General features: G+C 39.3%; 1 protein-coding gene across 1 annotated transcript in view; it reads right to left on the bottom strand.

Annotated features, from left to right (window-relative positions):
• LOC136236488 (uncharacterized) overlaps positions 1-20,463 on the bottom strand; it is a 34,394-nt gene extending 13,931 nt beyond the window's left edge. Inside the window, exons 1-8 of the mRNA XM_066026647.1 lie at positions 20,333-20,463; positions 14,853-14,902; positions 12,135-13,178; positions 11,828-12,085; positions 8,244-9,052; positions 2,922-2,990; positions 2,719-2,871; positions 527-840 (exon numbers count right to left, since the gene is read on the bottom strand). Of these exons, the coding sequence (XP_065882719.1) occupies positions 527-840; positions 2,719-2,871; positions 2,922-2,990; positions 8,244-9,052; positions 11,828-12,085; positions 12,135-13,178; positions 14,853-14,886 (2,681 nt within the window). The 5' untranslated portion in view covers positions 14,887-14,902; positions 20,333-20,463. The remainder of the gene's footprint in view (positions 1-526; positions 841-2,718; positions 2,872-2,921; positions 2,991-8,243; positions 9,053-11,827; positions 12,086-12,134; positions 13,179-14,852; positions 14,903-20,332) is intronic.
• Between the last annotated feature and the right edge of the window lie 292 nt (positions 20,464-20,755).

The following is a 20,755-nucleotide window of genomic DNA, read 5'->3' as shown; positions in this document are numbered from 1 at the left end:
AGGCAAAGGTGTTAAGAAAAATCTATTGCATATGATTCGCTTCGATATGATGTAGCAAATGTTCATACCTTGCGCAGTCATAGGTCTACTGCAACGAAATAAAGATTTTCCAACTCCTCTTGAGTAGGTGAATACAATGATATCCAGGGTTTTGTTGTCAGTCTTTTCCTTCACTAAGAAACAGATGTTCAAAAAATTTATAGAATTTCTTTCAATAATACGCAAATACTTCACCCATTGTATAAATTTAGGCTTGTATGATTGTGTCGGGTTTTTGCACATCCGGTCACATTATGGATTTATGCCACATACGTAGCAATGAATAACAACTACATTTTAAATATTGCTATTATCAAAAGAACTTCAGCATAAATTTATAATTTCACAAGAATTTGAGATTTTGGTGAAACAGTGGTGCTTACTACGTAGTTTCATATCCATACAGGCTTATACATATTATCTATGGCTAGATATAATTGCTAGCAAAACACTTTAATAGAACGAACACACAAACACTATTCCTTACTTGTGAGGACTGCCTGGGATGTGCTGTCCATCAACTACAACCGATACCACATGATCCCCAAGCGTCGTGGGAGTGAAGGATACTGAGTAGTTTCCACCGCCAATATCTTGAACAGGTTTAACTGCTACTGATTCAAAGTTTTTGTTCATAACTAACACCTGTATGGTACTTGTCTTTCCAACAGCATTCTCATTATTAGTATCTTTAAGTGTTAGTACTACCGAGTTTTCTTTGTTAATAACCACCACTTCTGGAAATAATACTTTACATTTACTTGAGTTCAAAGAAAGTGATCCTCCTAACTTGGTCAGTTCCTATAGTCATAAATGGTAAAGTTGAATGAACACCGTCACATTTGTCATACAGTACAATACTACCATATTTGATACGGATCATGAAGGTTTGTGCTGCTCTGCCAAAAATATTGACCCAAAACCAGCTCAAAATTTTCCATCATGATGACTTAGCAGTGTTTGCTAATATTATTACTATAAGCGTGTCTTCAGAACAACCTAATGCACTTCCATACACAATTACAGTGACAACAAAATTATTTCTATCTACTTAATAATACTTTCAGACTAGCATACAGAACTCAATAACAGCTAATACTATACAGGCTCATTTTCTTTTACGTCTGATGTCTCTTGGGCCTGATACACGCCTTTTTGCCCTCGTTTGCAGTAGTCTACAATATTGGAATCTGGCTTAAAATATTTACCATAGACTAGGAAATCAATCAAGGTGTAGTGTTAGCACTGTAGTCACTTAAGTGTATGGGTATGAAGTAAGTTTAGTTGAAGAAATGACAATTTTACTGCATTGTAAACAAACGTATGTGATACGCATACTGTAGGGGCTACTGAAGATTTTCAAACTCACCATGATCAAGCGTATATAGTTTTAATCAATTAGAGTCTTTCTTTTCTGAGTAATGGTTTGATAAAAACTTGCATAATTTTTGTAGCATGATTTTTACAAGTTTTTTAAAAACTTTATTTTTCTCAAAACGCATGCTTGTGCAAAAAAGTCAGGTTTTTGCTGAGATGATCACATATATAGCACACAGGAGTTACTGATGCATATGAAAGCACACATGATTGCTATGCTACAAACTACTGCACAATCAAGCCATGGAATGTCATACAGTACGATAGTTACTGTATAGTAGGGACCACAAAGGAGTAGGCGTGGCTCACGAAACAATATCACCCAAAAAACAGCCTCAATTTCCCCTGGTGATAATGAGGCAGTATTGGTTAAGTAAAACTAAGCCCAAATAAGCTTTCAGATCGACCGAATGCTTTCATCAAGTTGCTACGGAATTTTAAAAATGATTTAATTAACAGAGTTTTCTAGTGACTGACTGACTGACTGACTGACTGATGCCTTCACGCGATAATGGCTAATGGTACAGGTTTGATTTTTTCACTATTTGATGTTGCTTCAACCTGACAGGTGCCTTTTGGCATACTGTAGTATGTACAATGCATTCTTCATGGATTTACCAGTGTCCTCCTTTGTGTCCCGTTCATCTTTGCTGACAGTGAAAAGTGTCGATTTGGCAATAGCACGTGATAGCTTCCCTTTGTAACAGAAAACGTCTGTATTTTCATATTGTGATAGCAGAGGTACTTTTCAAACAGTTCTTGATTCGTACTGTGTGTAACAGGTTGAACATAGCCGACAACGAAGTGTTATGGATACTTCACTTTTCAGACGATAATTGATATAACTGGGGTACGCGGCACCATTTCTTTTGGTATGTGTGAATTGCAGAGGTGCGTTTTGAACAGTTGCTGGTTTGAATGCGGTATGCGTGGGTTCACCAGTCATGATAATTATTTACAAACAAAGTTAACAAACAAGTACACAGAAAAATTTGGAATTTTCAACTAAGTAGGGACCATAGCACATCGGTAATTAGTACTGAAATAAACTGGAGTTGTGCACGATATTAAATCACAGTAAAGCAATACGAAGTGTTATATCCCCACTGTGCATACAGTAGATATTATTATATACACAGTAGGGATAATACACTTCTTATTGTTTTACTGTGATTTAATATCGTGCACAACTCCAGCTTGTTTCAGTACTAATTATCGATGCGCTATGGTCCCTACTCTAGTTGAAAGTTCCAAATTTTTCTGTGTACTTGTTATATTTTATGCTTACAGTACTGTACATACCAGTTTTGATTTTACTTCTTGATATTTAACAGAAACTGATTTCAAGTCTTGCTTGGATTTATCCAATTCTTCTTTTCTTTTCTCCAATAATGTTTCTGCGGTTGTTCTTTCTTCTTGGAGTTGAGTAATATTTGATTTCAGTTGTTCAATAGTCTATTATAATATTACATCATTACAAGGTTACTATACAACCTCCATGTTACCTTATCCTTCTCCTTGACATTAGACTGTAGTTGTGAGATCTGCTCCATCACACTATCATGTTCAGGTACCTATTATTGTAATGAAGTTCAATAATCGTACAATACGTAGTACTGCATAGGAGGGACCACAAAGGTGTGGGTGTTGCCCATGTACAAAAACCAGTCTCATTTCCCTGACGACAAGCCTTCAGATCAACCCAAAATAATTTTAACAAGTTGCTGCAGAATTTTTTTTTTAAAAAATGGAGTTTTCTAGTGACCGACACTGACTGACTGAGTAACTGTCTGACTGATGCCTTTAGACAGGTGTAACTTGATAATGGCAGAGGGCTTTTCGCTATGGGCTTGATTTTTTTCACTGTTCAATGTCACTTCGTTCTTTGCTTCAGCTAAATTGTATCAGTTAGCAACTTTAAAGCCATTTTTCACCATGGATTCATTCCCCTTGATGTAACTGTGGGCACCAACAAGCCAACCAGCACCCAGTGGTTTCATTGTGGACATTCTCAGATCAACAGGCACAACATTTCCTGGTTGACCGTAGCCCTATTAGACCTGCTCTGAATACCACTTCTGAAATTTGTCACGTGAAAAGTTTTTATTGGTTTATTTATGCACAAGTCCATAGGCTGAAGGCGATCTGTACAATTGGGAGGGAACTTTTACAACTTGTATATTGTTGGAATCTAGCATGTTGTAAACGTGATCCATTACTTGGCTCTTGAATTCATTAAAAATGACTAATGAAGTCAGGTCAGGTTTCCCATGTGCTTTACACTTCTTTGTAACATATAGTAGAATAATTTTTCTATGTACTTTTTCATCTTGGACCAATGATTTGGTGTGAAAGTCTCATTCCAGTCTAGGGAAACACAAACCTTGGCAGACATGCAGATGTCAAGCCTTGATATATTAGCTGTATTGGACGGAGTTCACCATTTAGTGCAGCACAAAACACTTTGGTGATTTGCTGCTTATCATTGATACCAGCTGCTCCACTCTCTTGGATCCTTTAGCCTCCATTGACCACTGTGAGTCTGGCACCACATTGATGTCAGTGTGGTCCCAATTTAGAATGAGATCAGATGGCACATCTTCCATATCATCAACAGCTTTCATGTGTAAAAGGAACTGTTTGTTTCAGTTCTTTGAAAATGTGACAGCTCAACTTTAGCTAACATTGTAACCTTTCTTTTTACTAAATTGATTTGCTGATATAGAGACTTAGCCCAAATGCTAATCAGCTCAATAAGCCAACCATTTTTTCTTTAAAAGACCATTGCTCTCACCATTATTAAGTTTGTTCACCACTAGGTATAGTAGCAGCAGTAGTGACGTTCCCCCCATTTCTCATGAACTTTCTTGATGTAACCTATCTAAATCTTTACCCAAAAGAGGTGGTATTCTTCTTTTCAACTTTTAACTTCAACATCCTTCTTCTTTCTGCCACTCTCCTTTAGCAGATGCTTCATTTCAGCTACACATTTTACATTTCATGTGCTGACAGAGCTATCTTTAATCTTGGTCTGAAATTCTCTTGCATACCTTAGAATAGCTGCTTGATTCCAAAGGTGAAAGCATGCTTTGCAATCTGCACCCCTTGAACAGGTGTTCCATTGGGCGCTCACAAATCTGAGGCGATTTTTTGAAGACAAGGGAGAACAAGTCTTGGAATAAGCATCGTTGACATCTCCTATAGCTTCAAGTGGCACAACTGCAGACAAATGGCCATTTGGATCAGGCAGTTACATTTATGTATCTTGTTGTTTCACAACTCCAGCAGTCGGCTTAAAGTAGCGATGTTAACTATTCATCGCAGCACTAAAATACAACACAGCAGTCAAGTGTACAGTTACTTCAGGCTTTATAGCTACGTAATAGTTGTTTCAACACGTGATCCTATGAAAATACGTAATCTTATAATTATTGCATCTACGCGCTATTAGCCAAAATAAAATTTTTGTAGAATTTATTTTTGAAGGGAATGTTCTCAATAAATTATCCAAAAATAAACTCCCTTCGAAAAACACCCGCTATACAGTATAATGTATTTCCATATAAAACACATACATTTTCTTCTAAGTCGCCATGCACCCGTGGATTTGAAAAACCTCACTTTGCTCGGTTTTAAAATCCATGAAGATCCTTGTGTTACGTCTTTTTGTCCTGTTAGTGCTGGTTGGTATACTGAAAATACTACATACTGTGGTACATTTTCATCAAACTGTTTGAAAGGTATTGGCTTCCAAATGTACTAGTAATATTGGAATGAGATGTTGTGCTATGAAGGAAGCCAGACATCAGCTCTTGGCTGTTAATTAAGTATTGTGTTATAGTATGAACGTGTTGAGTTGGATTCTCAAAAGCATTTAATAACTCATGGATGCAATTTCACATGATCTTGAAATTTAACTCATTTGTAGTGCTGCTTGACGTACAAAATATTTCAAAATCTTTTAAATTTACAACCAATCAAAATTTTCACCGTACATTTCCTATGGGGAAGTAATAAAAGTGCATCCATTACAACCCTTTCCCCGAACTTGTAATGGAACCAAACCGTGCATGTCTGTTGTTGACATCTTTGCTATCACCGCTAATTATCTGGTCGGCTGAAATGTTAACTCTCTTGAGAAAAAGTCACCTTTGACTTTTAGCTATTTTTCAGGATCCAGCTCAACTTGTATACACCATTATGGTTTCGATGTGACCACAAGGCCAGCCTAACAGTAAACTGTGAGGTTTCAGGTTACAACCTACTACTTGTATCATCTGCATAGATGGTACATAGTAAAATGCATTTATAACCTGTTAGCCATGAGTAACTTTTACTTGTGGTATATACTCAACTTTGGATAGTACATACAGTAACTACAGATTAACACTTGACTGCTTTTGTCACAAATAAAGTATCAGGTTGATTAAAAGTGTGTTATTAGTTGATTTCCAGGATACCCTGAAATACTGGGTACCAGGATGCTTTCTCATTACCAAGTACTGGGATCAACAATTGCCATATCACCCAACACTAACTCCAGTACTTTTTATCAATGTACTATGGTCCCTATTCTAGTTGAAGAAATTTTTGTGTACTTGTTAGTAATAGTTGTAACATGGGTATGAGAGATTTGCCTAAAATGTATGCCCATAGCCCGAGGGCTGCGGGCATACATATCAGACAAATCCCAGGTGACCAAGTTACAGCAAAATAATTTTTTTAATTATGTAACACTTTCACCTCAGCATATTGTAACCACTGGATTTGTTTATATACATGCCTGAAAGACTTGATTATGGGTAACGCATGTTAAAATGAATGGACAAGTTCAAAGGATATGACAGAAACAGTATACGTAGTTGGGTGAATCTTGGAGAATTTACTAGTGTTTCTATGTTATTACATTGTTTATTGAAGACCAATTAAACTATATACTAAAGGAATTATGTAGAGAGGTTACTGTATATGACCATATGGAAGCCCGGGAGTATATTTTCTATAGATCATTTTTGACCCGGCGTTTAAAAGAGACCGACATTAATTTGGGCCCCGGGCATTTATTTCTTACTATCACGTGGAGCCACTCATTGAACGAGAATGACAGGTGCCAGTACCAGTACCTATGAAATCGATAGCATGGTTCGAGGCCACCATGTATATAAAACTATTTGGATGAAACGTTGGAAGTCGGATGGGAAGATGACAATGACCACGATGAATACACTGTAGCCATCACCAGAAGAGAAGTCATAGTCGGACACGTGGTGTCATAAAATGCAAACAGATTAATACGTTTATTTCAGTGCATGTTATTAGCATCCTGGCGTTTAAATGAGCCCCGGCGTTTATTATGACAATCCCCTAGCTGTACCCAGCGTATATTTGAGCCCCTGCGAGTATTTGAGCCCAGCTTTAATATGGTCATATATGGTATCTGCATTGTGGGTATGGTAGGTATTCGAAAACGTGCCAAACATTTCTGAATGTGCCATAAGACTATTTCTTACCTTCAATCAACGTTTCCCAACTCACATAATGGTAAGGATACTGAAACAACTTTATCTGAGTTATTCTTGTGGCAATACTCCAATTCACGACATATCCATGTGAGCATTAACAAAATTATTGCCATAATTGATTTCAGTGTGAGCTTTACATAGTTGGCATTCACATAAAGGTCATGCTTGCTTAATGAAAGTGGCTTGCTCTTTTGAAGTGCGACCACTTTTCTGGGACACAGTTCAATGTTCATTTAGTTGTATCCCTGTGAAGAGGTATACATGACAATTGTATCCTCTGGAATTCCTTTGATCTGAGGTGTGAAAGGGGCTCATAGCACAATATTGTGGGTGGTCAAATCAATAGCTTTAAAAAGAAGGTCGTGTTGTTAACAAGGGTGATGAAGTTTGTTAGTAGAGTGGTTTCTGAATATTATTTGGTGGAATATGCAAGCCTTCATGGTGCCTGCTACTATGTACGTAAGCATACTATTGCTAATAGTAGTTAATCATTGCTATCACCATTTCTTTTCTACCACCTTTGCTTTCACAACTGTTTTCACCATGACGTATAGATAATGTTACTGAATTGATTAGCAAAATCTTATTTTAGTGTAAAGCATAATTATTTTATATTCAAATTAATTGTACAATTATATTGTTCCTTCTTACTAATATGTATCACCAGGAGCTTATGAGCTGTCAAAGGCGGCAAAGGAGCATGAAACTTACGCTGCCTGCTGGGTGCCATCACAAACCAAATTGTTTGTCGATTAGTTTCCTTATAAGGAAACTAAAATCTCGTTATTGGAAGCCGTAAATGGAATTGCGCATGACGAAATATCAAGGGACGGTAGTGTCCCGAGCTCAGCCATAGCGGGCCGTGTTCATTGTCGGGGAGGCCTAAGTACATGACCGAACCGTCGCTAAAACGTGTCAAGCTTCAACAATGAGGGAACACCAAGGCGTCACAGAAGTACAGGGAGGCGACTGGCAGTGACCCATGGCGAGAGTGAAGTGTACTCCTCTCCAATACTGGTTAGGCGCCCTCTAGCATTTCGAACTGGTCTTCACTTCCACCTCAGCTACAGCAGCTGGGACATTCTGACACATGCCAATTACATAATATTTGCGCATGTCGTATCCTATTTATTTCAAATGATGTGATGTAATTTGGATTGTGATGGCACTGAGTTTCATGCTCTTTCGCCGCCTTCAGTGGCTCATAAGCTCCTGGTATTACTAAATTTTGCAACAATATTTTTGTAGCTACATACAGCTGTATCTATACATGACTACATAACTCATACAATAAAAATAACTTACAGTTGCGATTGATGTTCGTGGCAAGATGGAGACTTCCAGGATTCCTTCATGATTAAAGGCGCTTCTGTTCTGTAACACTTTAGAACAAATCAGTGTTGCAACACTGTTAGGAATCAACCAACATAAAATAGTTGAAGCTGAACCACTCTTTGTTGCTAATAGCTGTAGGCAGTGAGGGGTGATGTCACACTTGTTAACAAGCAATGAACGCACACCAAGCACATATTTAAGGAGACACTGATGATATTGTTGAGCACACTTGACAGCCAATACAGTGTGAGTACTACCATCACAAGGTGTCATACAAGGTGCTGGAGGTGGTAAAGGGTAGGAGGAAAGTCGCTGTAATGGGTCCAAGTGAGACTCATACTCATCCAGCAGTTTTAATGCTTCATCATCAAACTCCAGTAGTGTTCTGAGTATGGAGTGGTCACTCCAGGTCCAAAATGAGTTCAGCACCTTTAGCAGTAATGGAGTATGATTGTACCTTTGTAGGCTCTGTATAAACTCAGCAGGAAACAGTGAAACATCACAGACATCACTAGCCATTAGATTACTACAATGTTCTATTATTATCTTAGGATCACAATGTTTAAACAGTTCGTTTAGTTCATCAACAAGTTTAAGAAATGCTTCACTAAGAGTTGAACATTTGAAATATTTGATAGCATCCGGTTCTTGTTGCTTTCTAGACTTCAGTGGTACATCAACAGTGCTTACGTTTTGAGGGACATCACCACCAACACTTGGGTTAGTAGTATCAGATGACAAACACTGTCTGCTAGATAGAATCTTCATAGCATTTAGTGCTACAAAAATATAATACGTACTTGTAAAATTATGCAAAAATTTGAAATATGTACGTATGTATGTCAATGTGCATACACAAAATTGGATAAAATGCATTATCTTTTATCTGCATCATCATCATCTCCGCATGTTATGTATGCGAGGTCCAATTTTTGCAAAACTTACAAATCAAAGCTGGCAGAGTGTAGGAATTATATGACTAACTCATGCATACACACACTAAATATATTCATATACATCATGACTAATATTGCTGTTCCTACATGGTGGTGTGAGCAGCTGACCTCTGATAACAGTTATTTAAACCAGGTGACTGAATGCCTAGTGCCAGTTTGAAGCACCCATTAGGACAAATTTGTGTATCATAGGCATTTTTTGGACATTCCCTTCCACAGCACTTGACAATGATTCAATCGGCCCAAGCCAGTTCTTAACCTGCAGACTTGGCAATCTGCCAAAGCTGGACCTCCAAGTGGACACAGACTGTGGAGCATGGAGAACACAGTGGAACTCAAAACATCCATCACAGTTAAACATACATGCCACCATCTTTGTACCAAAAGACAACTCACCACATCCAATGACGGATTAAGAACCCTATATTGTAGGTCCATCCCATATTCTTATCGTGATAAACTGAAGGCTAAATTGGACTTGCTTTTATCGCAGAACATCACCACACCAGTTAACAAACCCACAAAATGGTGTGCTTTTATGGTTGTGATGCCAAAGAAAAACAGCTATTATATCTTCTTAACCTCAACAATATATGTTACTGGGCCTGGGCCTGAAAAAAACAGGCACATGCTTTTTGTCTGCTTTTTCAAACTTCCTTGACTCATGACTTTTAATGCACTTGTTTATGGCTATGCATTTTTCACCCCTAAGTACACATTTCATTGGCTTTATGATGCAAGTCACAGAATGTTAATATTCTGTTCCAGTGCTAAGATATGACCTAGCTGTAGTGTGTGGTTGTGTCCACATGCCCTGTTTTCACAGGTCTGGTCATATGCTATATGTATTACATGAGTGCTACCAATCACAAAACACCTACACAGGCTGCTTCCGACATTGCTGTCACTGATGTACACATTTTCACAGTGCTGGATGCTTTGAATCAATGCCCATTAAAGGAAACGAGTCCCTATTTATTACATCTTAAGTATCTTGGTGCGTCATACGGTCTATTGTGCATATCAGAGCATAACCACCAACGCATGCTAGATGCTTTTTCAGAGCTAAGGCTTTTGATGAATAGTTGATGACATTGTCATCAATGATAACAACATCTCAGAACACATGTATTACTCATGTACATCAATTTATACAGAGATGCACAGATATGAATATTGTCTCTAACTAGAGTTGTACTGATAATGGGAATCAGTAATCCATAGAAGCCAATAATTATGTTTCTATGATGATCAGAATCATTTGTAATTGGCTGTGGCTAGCAGATTATTGGTCTATTCAGCTTCAGCAACCTCAGTGCTGGTGTCAAAGACTCTGGCATGTACTTAGGTAATTGCTTTGGTTTTGTGTTAACCACAAAGGAAACCTAGCTTACTTGTCTGATTGGCAGCTTAGAGTCGAGGTAAATGTACAACCTAACAGCACTGGCTTTACTAGCTGTACTTTTAGTGGAGTATGCACAAGTATAGCTTGTAGAGATCTACATACAGTACAATTGGCTATCAGTTAATTATCAGTAACATGGGATAGAAAATTGGATATCAGTTTCCCTACAAAGTGGGAATTGGTACAACACTTCCCTTAACACAGTAAACAAATGGAAATGTGCAAAGCCCAGGGTTGTATTTGCTGGCCTTCAATTGTCAGGTAAAGAATACCAAATTGATAGAGGCCACCTTTCGGTATTCTACATCAACATGTGACACTGATCTATGCTCATTTATCGGACTGATAAACCAGTTGTCTTCCAGTGTGCACAAAACCGCATTGAGTACACCACCATTCTCACCTTTCTTTAGTGTTGACAACCCTGGTTACCTGACTAAGCAGAGGGCAAAAACAGTAGCAGAGCAGGAGTTTGAGGAGATAACAAATGCTGATACATATCAGATAACTCTGGATGAGCACATCGCTTTTCTGTCGAATTTATTTGAAAGGCTGGCCTGCCTCCACCAGAACTCCTCCAATTCCCTTCACCATCCGTGACACCTCCAATCCCCCCCCCCCCCCCCCCCCCCCAATTGCCAGAGACAAGCAACCAGACCATCTCAACCAGTTCTAATTTAGCTACAGCTGATTCACACGTAAGTATTGGACACACGTGGATATAAGTACGTACACTCTAGGCGATAGTAGTAGAGTTCCCCAAGCAGTCACCAAACAATCTTTGCCAACATTCAGTGGTGACCCACTCCAAAGGCAAGTATTTTGGGATTCGTGTCACTGCTGGGTTCCTACTTACTGATGACAATTATTTTCATGCTGTTCAGGCTCGATATGGTCAATCATATAAACCTTTTAATATTCACATGACAGTATTACTCAACCTAAAAAAGCCAACTAACCCACTCTCTAGTTTACAGGCTTTCTATGACATGATAGATGATTTAATTGTACCAGCCTATTGGTAGTGGCATTTTTGAACTTGGTTATACCTAACTACGTAACTAATACAGCCAAGGAGCTGTGAAAGTATTGCATGGTTGGTTTCTCATCAGTCTTTTTTGTAAGAATGTGCAAACGTCTATGATCCCCAATATAGATACAGTGTATCCTTGTGTAACAATTTATGGACTTACCATCATCAAGTGGAATACTTATATGTGGGTGACTCTCCTGTAGTAGTTTAATAAAAACTTCCAAACTGGGATCATCCATCTGTTTAACATATCCCAGTATTAACTGGTTCTTGTGATAACCAGTAGGACCACTATTGATCAGCTCAAGATCATGATCAGTTAGTAGACCATGGGACTGCATCAGAGGTAGTAGTGATTCTTGATTTAAACTGACCAGTAGAAAATCAGTAAAGTGATCTATCACTTGTTGAGGGGTTGCTACAAAACAAAACTATAAACATTTAGTTAGCTAGTCAAGTTAATATACCTGTAGTAATGGATATGTGCTCCTCAGTAAACTCTAACTGATCATTTTTGATCACACGATCACCAATACTGAGGTATGAAACATCTTTTAGGTCACACCAGTTTTTGAAAGCTGATAGTCTGGCATGAGATGCTAATTCAACAGGAACTAACCAAACAATTTCAATGGAGTCGGCCTTGATCACATTCTCTAGTAGCAGCTCAAGGTCATCAACATCAAAAATGTTCTGCAATTTGGACCAGTGATGTGCAACATCTCCAAGAGTGATGTCCTCTATGTTTTTATTCCACTTCTCCTGTACTTTTGCGTAGTAGTTACCAGGGACTTCTACTCCTGTGAAGTTGGGTAAGACATCCGCAAGCTTTTTGGAAAATATTATGGTCTTATACTTGTCAATAAGTTCTTTTGCTTCTTGTTGGTTGGAAACAGCTACCATTCTCTCAAACACACGGACATTCAGCCAGTTGCAGAGGGGAGATACAATTAGCACTTCCATTAACTCGTCCAGGTTATTGGTCGCATTTAATTTCTTGAAGAGGTCATTAGGTATATTACTTTTCTTTGCAGCAGATTTATCTGACTTGATACATGCACCACGTAAGAGTGTAAACTCACAATTACTTGATTTCAAAAAGCCACCAATTGCATCAGTGAGTTGGAGAAACATATCTTCTACTCTATCATTGATATTAAATTTCAGAGTTTCAGCTTCTGCAACTCTGGATTTATGACTTGGAGACAGCGACGGTTGTGACTTTGCTTGTTCAAGTTTTTGTAACTCTTGTTGAATTTCTTCAGCTAAAGAACGTGGTTCTGTGGTACCAAAAGTTTTCACAATGTCTAACATTTCACGAAGGCTCGCATCAATACCACATTTAAGTTCAGTATCAATAGTACTGAGAAGAGAGTCCATTGTCACTGATTCCTTCTGTTTAGCTAATATGATCCTCCTTGATATAAAATGATCCACGAACTCTTCTAGTTGCACTATATTTTTTATGCCACCACGATACTTTGTAAACACATCATGTACTGATAGTGGAGCTGTAAAATGTATAATATATTTGTATGCGACAATTAAATGCAGTGTGTGTCAAAATAGAAATAACATTTTTATAATTACATTGTATCATTTTACAGTTGTAAAACACCTACAAACCTCAGTACTTTTGATTGTTCTCATATTGTAATTATGTATGGAATTTGTCACAGTAGGGATATAACACTTCTTATTGTTTTACTGTGATTTAATATTGTGTACTACTCCAGCTTGTTTCAGTACTTTTCATCGAGGTGTTATGGTCTCTACTCTAGTTGAAAATTCCAAATTTTTCTGTGTACTTTTTTGTTAGATTTTTTGCAAATAATTATTATAATTGGTGAACCCACGCACGCCGCATCTAAAATGGTGCCGTGAGCCCCAATTATCGTCTGAAAAGTGAAGCATCCATTATGCTTCATTGTCAGCTACATGTATGCCAAAAGGCACCTGTCGGGCTAAAGCGATGTTGAACAGTGAAAAATCAAGCCTGTAACCTTAACCGTTATCAAGTCTGAAGGCATCAGTCAGTAATTACTCAGTCAATCAGTAGAAAGTTCTGTTAAATAAATAATTTTTTAAATTCTGTAGCAACTTGTTGAAAGCATTTTGGGTCCATCTGAAAGCTTGTTTGGGCTTAGTTTTACCAATCTATACTGCCTCATCGTCGTCAGGGAAAATTGAAGCTGGTTTTTGGGTGATGTTATTTCGTGGGCCTTGCCTACTTACTCCTTTGTGGTCCCTACTATATAGTACTATCGTACTGTATGCTACGTAGCTACATACTGAGGCTAGCTATGTACGTAGTATAATTATTTACGTACGCTGCATGGTGGTTTATGTGTGGAACAATTTTGCATTTACTGTACAGCTAGCCGTGTATAATTTACAATGGTATTTACTGTGGTTTTATTATTCCGTCTTCTACAGGTTACTACCAGCAGTATGTACACTCACTACTTTGGAGCTCAATTGCATGCACAAACCTTATCAATGTTTTCTTATAATATTTATAAACTGACGTATCCTTATAGGTACTGCCGGACTGGTAGACTGCAGCTTGCTACTGGATGATTTTAGAAATGTACTAGTACTGGTACCTGCCTTATGGTGCAGGAGTTGCTGTAGTTAGTATTTACAATTGATAACTGATCCTACCTACATGGAGAACTTTATTGCCCTTAACTTACACTACTTCAATTAAAGCAAAAAGCTAAGTATTAAACTTCAAGGACAAGTATTTGTAGCCCATTATAACGTACTAAAACAATATCTACATACATGCATTCCTGTTCCCTATACTAATTCTAATTTTTGTGTATTTGCATCTATACAATTTACTGCTCAGATATAGCCTGGGCTACATTTCATATGTAGCCTAGGGCTAGCTGGGTAACATACAAAACGTAGCCCAGGAAACTCTTTGATCTGAGGTGTGAATGTGTCACATACATACTGTAGCTAATTAAACAGTAGCTAATTAAACAGTAGAAAATATTGCATTTGTATATGTTGTAGGCCCTGGTACATCAGTCAAGTATGAAGCTTATGAACATGAATATATGCATACTGTAATATGCATTGAATAGTATTATGAGCTTCTACACATAATTATGTCAACTTGTCAAGGTATGTGTTAATTCTATACTATAACTAATTCATGTAATGGTTACCATTACCTTGTGGGGAATGTTCTTGACTACTGACAGACATCTCTACTGGCAGGTAGCTATACATGTAAAAGATGATACATGTAATAAGAAGATTTTATATACGTATAGCATAACAGTATGTTGTGTAACCAAACAAAGCCAGTGCAGGTGTGACAGACACATATGTATGTAGTGTACAGGAAGTCAGGAACCAGCTTATTTGTTATTACTTTGTTTTTTACTGTGAAGAAGTTACAGATGATTACACAACACACAGATAACAATAATATTTCTTTGGTATCACCTCAGGGTAGTGAATCGTGTTTACTGACTGCATATTCCGCTTCTGCTTCCTTTTAGATAACCTGATACGGCACTTGGATAGTTCCAGCAGTGAGCATTAATTAGAACAGTAGATTGCCAGTTGACAGACTAAACTGTAGTGACCAGTCATGACAAAGAAGCCCTCGCCTGACTAAAAAAAGTGCGAGCAGGCCACAGATTGTCGGCTACAAGGTTGATGCATCAACTGGAAGGAGAATATGAGATTGATGATGGACCATCACTTGATCGACTGATGCAATGCAAACTTTCATTAAATGAGAAGCTCGCCCTTTACACGAAGACAAACTTGCAATGGTTGAAGGTGACGGTATAGCAGATGACATAGAACAAGCTGACCAATTTAAAGAGCAGATACAGCAAGTTGTGTTTTGTGTTGAACACCAAATTAATGTAAAAAAGTCCAGTATAAATCTCCTGCCATCTACACATAGTGTCTCTCCAACCTTCAGCACCTACATTAACTGATACAATACCAGTTACTACCAGTTATGCAGTTGTCACCACCACTAATGTGCCCCCACCCACCCATCACACAGTCACAGCAGTTCCCGACACTAGTACAGCAACTGTCGTAACTAGTTCTACTACAACACCATTGACCCACCATGCAGTCGCTGAAACAAGTAGCTCCAAGGTCAAACTGCAGAAGCTTACATGTAAGCCTAAGAAATTTAAGAGATCTTACCAAATGAGAGACCTTCTGGAGCTCCTTTGAATCGTCAATTCACCTGAATCCAACCTTGACTGCTGTAGACAAGTTCCATTACGTACTTATAGTCATTATTAGAGTGTCCTGCAATTCCTGCTACAGCCGGGTTATAGTTAACTGCCCCAAATTACATCGAGGCCATTGACACGCTGGCAAAGTGGTTTGGTAACAAGCCATTAATCATAGCTTGACACACGAACATATTACTAGAACTCAAGCCTGTACCACTTGACTCGTGTGGTAATTTGTTATTGTCACTATTCAAGAATAGACTGTCATAAGAGTTCCGATTGATTGTCAGTAGAGAAATTGGTGAGGCTGAATGGCGTATTGGCCAGATAATGAATATTGTTGGAAGGAAAAATTAGTGCAAGGGAGAGGGCATTTATGCAGACAGGTTCACATGCACATGGATCAAGTTCAGGAGTAGCCACCATCACAACAATGATGGCTGGTGATGGTAAGCCAAGATGTTGTTATTGCTGACAGAACTACTCGTCAATGTCATGCAAAATTATTACAGATGACACACAGAGGAAAGCTATTTTAAAGAAATCAGGGAGGTGTTTTGTCTGCCTGAAACGGCACCACATGAGTCAAGACTGCTGATCACCCATTTCATGTCCCCTCTTTAATGGTCGACACCACACCAGTCTTTTTCATAGGCTGTGACAACAGCAGCCAGTCTGCAGGTAACCAGGTACCACCTATAAACCCCACTACACAACACAGTAACATTCCCACCAATCAACCTCCAATGTCAGACTTGCATACCCCCCCAAACACCACTACAGGGTTATATTGTGTTAATGCTGACACTCCAATGCTACTGCAGACAGCCCAGGCATATATCCATAAGCCAAATGATCCAGCCTGAGGATAACTATTAGGCTAATGTTGGGAGCCAAAGAGCATATATGACTGAGAGGGTTAAGGAGACACTAGGGTTGGTGACGGGACGTACTGAGGTGGTCAGCAAAAGAACATTTGGGTCAAAGACCACAAGGACACAAACGGTAGAACTTGTCACAGCTGCGATAATGCCCAAGGAGGGAGGTCACATCAATGTTTTGTTTTCAACCGTACCAAACGATGTTACAGCCATCTTACTGATCTTGAACTGGTAGACTCTTCCCGAATTGGTGATGAGCTACAGATTTATGCCTTAATTGGCTCTGATCACTACTGGCAGCTAGTGACTGGACAGACCATACAGGGAAACAGTGGGCCGACTGCCATTCATACTCGTTAGGCTGGGTGCTGTCAGGTCCAGTTTGTAGTGGTACTGAGCAGAATACTTCGTACCTCAGTCATGCAATGCTCATCCAATCCTCTGATACATTGTGCCTGGACAACTTACTTAAGAATTTCTGGGAATTGGAATCACTTGGTATTAACCCATCAGTTTATGAAGAGTTTAAGAAGTCTGTCAAGTTTGTAGGTGGTAGATATGAAGAGAGCCTGCCATGGTGTCTCGACCGCATCCAGTTGCCTAGCAATTTACACTTTGCAACAAAGAGACTCCAAGGACTGCTTAAGAGACTTTGTCAGCATCCTGATGTAAGAAGAGAGTACCATGCCATCATGCAGGAACAATTGCGACAGGGAATAGTAGAGAAGTTCCTGCCTTGAATCCCAAGTGATTATTGTGTAAATGGCAGTGTTTAGTGTCTAATTTTCAAGGAGTAGTGATGTCAATCCTAAGGTGTTCTTTTTTGTCAGGTACTATGGAAGATTGTGTTTTGTACGTGTTTTGTGATGCCTCAAAGTCAGCCTATGCTGCCATCATTAATGTCTATATTGTATCAGGTTCAGTGCAATTTGTAGCATCTAAAACAAGGGTGGCCCCACTTGTCCAGACAACGATACCTTGGCTTAAACTGTTCTCTTGCCTTCTACTGGCAAGGCTCATGGCACATGTTGAAGTGGCTCTTACGACAGCTGTTAAGGTTCAACTTGGCTTGTGTTTTACAGACTCTAAAGTACAGTGTAGCATTGTTCTGGGTCCAGGGTGAGAGCAAAGAATGGAAGCCTTGTACCAGCTACCAACTGGTTACACTGCCCAGGCAAGGACAAGGACAACCCAGTTGACCTCCCTTCATGTGGTATCTCCTCTAGAGAACTACAGTCTAACCAAGCATGGATACATGGTCCACAATGGTTACCCAAGATGTCACCAAAGCAGCAGATTGAAGAGACAGACAATAGAACTGAATAGGAACAACCATCTCAACAGTCACAGTCTCATGGTATCAAACTCCATTCCTACAATGGGGGCAGTGATAGAATGTCAGCAATTTAGCAAGCTACAGAGGCTACTGTGAGCAACACTATATGTGTAGAAGTTTGCTCTCTGCTTCAAGTTCTTCACAAGACATGACTATGCCGTTCACCGTTCAGGACATGGCCAAGGCAGAAATGGCTTGGGTTGCAGACTATCACAACACCTGAAAAACGACTCTATGTTTGGATTGTGGAAGTGTCAATTACAGCTATTTCGTGACCAACAGGATGTGTGGAGATGTGGTGGACAATTAGTCAAAGCAGCAAGAAGCACCCAATATTGTTGCCCAAGCAGCACCATTTTGCCACTCTAATTATGGAGAATGCCCATGAGAGGACCGGACACAGTGGAGTTAAGAGTACTTTAACAGAAGTTCGATCGAAGTATCGGGGCTGACAATTTTTATGGAAGGTTTTGTATCAGTGTGTAACTTGTCATAAGTTTGAAGGGCACCACTACCAAGCAGTACCCCCCTCCGCCATTACCAGAATATCGGGTGAAAGAGGCACCTCCATTTGCTCACAGTGGAGTTCATTTTGCTGGTCCACTCTATATCAAGGTGTCAGATGGATCAGAGAACAGTGAACTGCGGGTTGCCTTGTACACTTGTTGTGTTACACGTACTGTACATTTGGAGTTGGTGCCGGACATGACTACCCACTTCAGTCATTCAAGAGGTTTACCTCCAGAAGAGGTGCACCTGTACAAATGGTATCAGACAACGGGAAAACCTTTGTATCTGCTGCACACACTATTGATGATGTATTGATGAGCCCAGAAGTACACCAGCAATTTGCAGGAATGAAGACCACATGGATATTTAATCTGAAGAAACACTGTGGTGGGGTGGCTTCTTTGAAAGAATGGTGCAGTCCATGAAACGGCGTCTCAAGAAAGCCACTGACAAAGCCTAACTCACTTATGATGAATTCTTAACCATATTAACAGAAGTAGAGGCTATCATCAATTCAAGACCCCTATCCTGTTTAGTAGGGATCTTGAAGAGTCAATGACACCATTCCACTTGTTGACTGGACACTGTGCTTTGGGATTACCTGATAGCTCAGTAACTGTTGGCAGTGATAGTGATGCAGACTTTACAGTCAATCAACAAGACCTTTGCACACGGGTGTGTAATCTTAAACAAGCTCTAACAGAATTCTGGGGCAGGTGGCACAATGAGTACCTCCTCCAGCTCAGAGAGAGATACACTCACGCAGACACTGGTGGTGTTCCCAGTGGTATTAAATACGTGAAGAAAATCAGCCACATACTCTGTGGAGATTTGGTAGAGTAAATGATGTCATTACAGGATCTGATGGAGAAATACGAGGTGCTACACTCATAATTGTCACGAATGGCAAACAATCTACCCTTAGACGTCCCATTTCCTGTCTCTATACACTAGAAGTTGATCCAAAAGTAAACCCACAGAAGATCCCTGATGTGTAAACTGCCCCGGCTAATAAGTCTCAGGAAGAAGTTGGATATGCTCAACCCGTAAAAGTAGCTGCTGTGAAGGCATGACAGTGTGTAACTGGATAATCAGAACTAACTGACAGTATACAAGTCATGTTGTAATTATATATAAATTAATAGTTTACCCCTTAAGTTGACTGAAGGACAATGGGAGGAGTGTGGTATAATAGCTGTGTAGTATTTAGAATCAGTTGAGTGATTGCATGTAATATTACCTTGTGCTCACTCAGTAGTTGGGTCGTCGGAGACAGATTTGAAAGCTTAATGTTAAATCATCTGCAGGCGGCAGTGTTTTGGTAGAAGCAGGAGGATCATGAGAAAAAAGGAACCCGCTTTGTCTGCATGGCCTTAGCTATGTGTGCATTGTATGCCGCTATGGCAAGGAGGAATGGTAGTTGTCAATCGTCAGAGGGTAATTTGTAAATCAATCAATCAACTGCCCCAGTTGATCATGAGTTGAGACTCCGTTGTTTGAAATCATGCAGGTTCAGTTGCCCCACCCAACTACAAACAGGCGCCATTTTATTACAGCCGTTGTATACAAAACGATATCTCGTACGTAAGTGTACAGGATGTACGGACATACAAGCACATAAAATAATCTATTAAACAAGTACGCACATGTGCCGGTATCAGACGCCGCAAGCAAGATACACTCACGGAAATTATACATTATGAACGATAACAGACCTTTTATCAACTTCAATCAACAGAAAGTGGCGCTTGTAGACACGTAGTCCTGGTAACAATGACTTCTCAGACTTGAAGGAATCCAAGATGTGGGGGCCGTGGCCTGGGCACGAGACTTCTTGGTCACACCCACATATATGTGCATGCGTAATAAATGTTTACTGTTATAACGTGATTTCCTGTTGTGGTAAAAGCCTACGCTTATATGATTATTGTGTGAAATTTCATTGGTTATTTCTATTCACGTGATATTTTTGCATTTGGCTTACGTGGACAACCAACCTGAAATAGACTGTATAAGCATCGAAGGCACTTATACGCTAGTCTCGCGTGGCCAGACCGCTTTTTCTCAGCACGGCGCTTATCGATTAAAATTATAAGCGCCTGCTCAAAAAAGGCGCTTATAATTTTAATCGATAAGCG

The sequence above is a fragment of the Dysidea avara genome, chromosome 1 (genome assembly GCF_963678975.1).
Source record: "Dysidea avara chromosome 1, odDysAvar1.4, whole genome shotgun sequence".
Taxonomy (NCBI): Eukaryota; Metazoa; Porifera; class Demospongiae; order Dictyoceratida; family Dysideidae; genus Dysidea; species Dysidea avara.
This window is presented reverse-complemented; position numbering and strand designations above follow the sequence as displayed.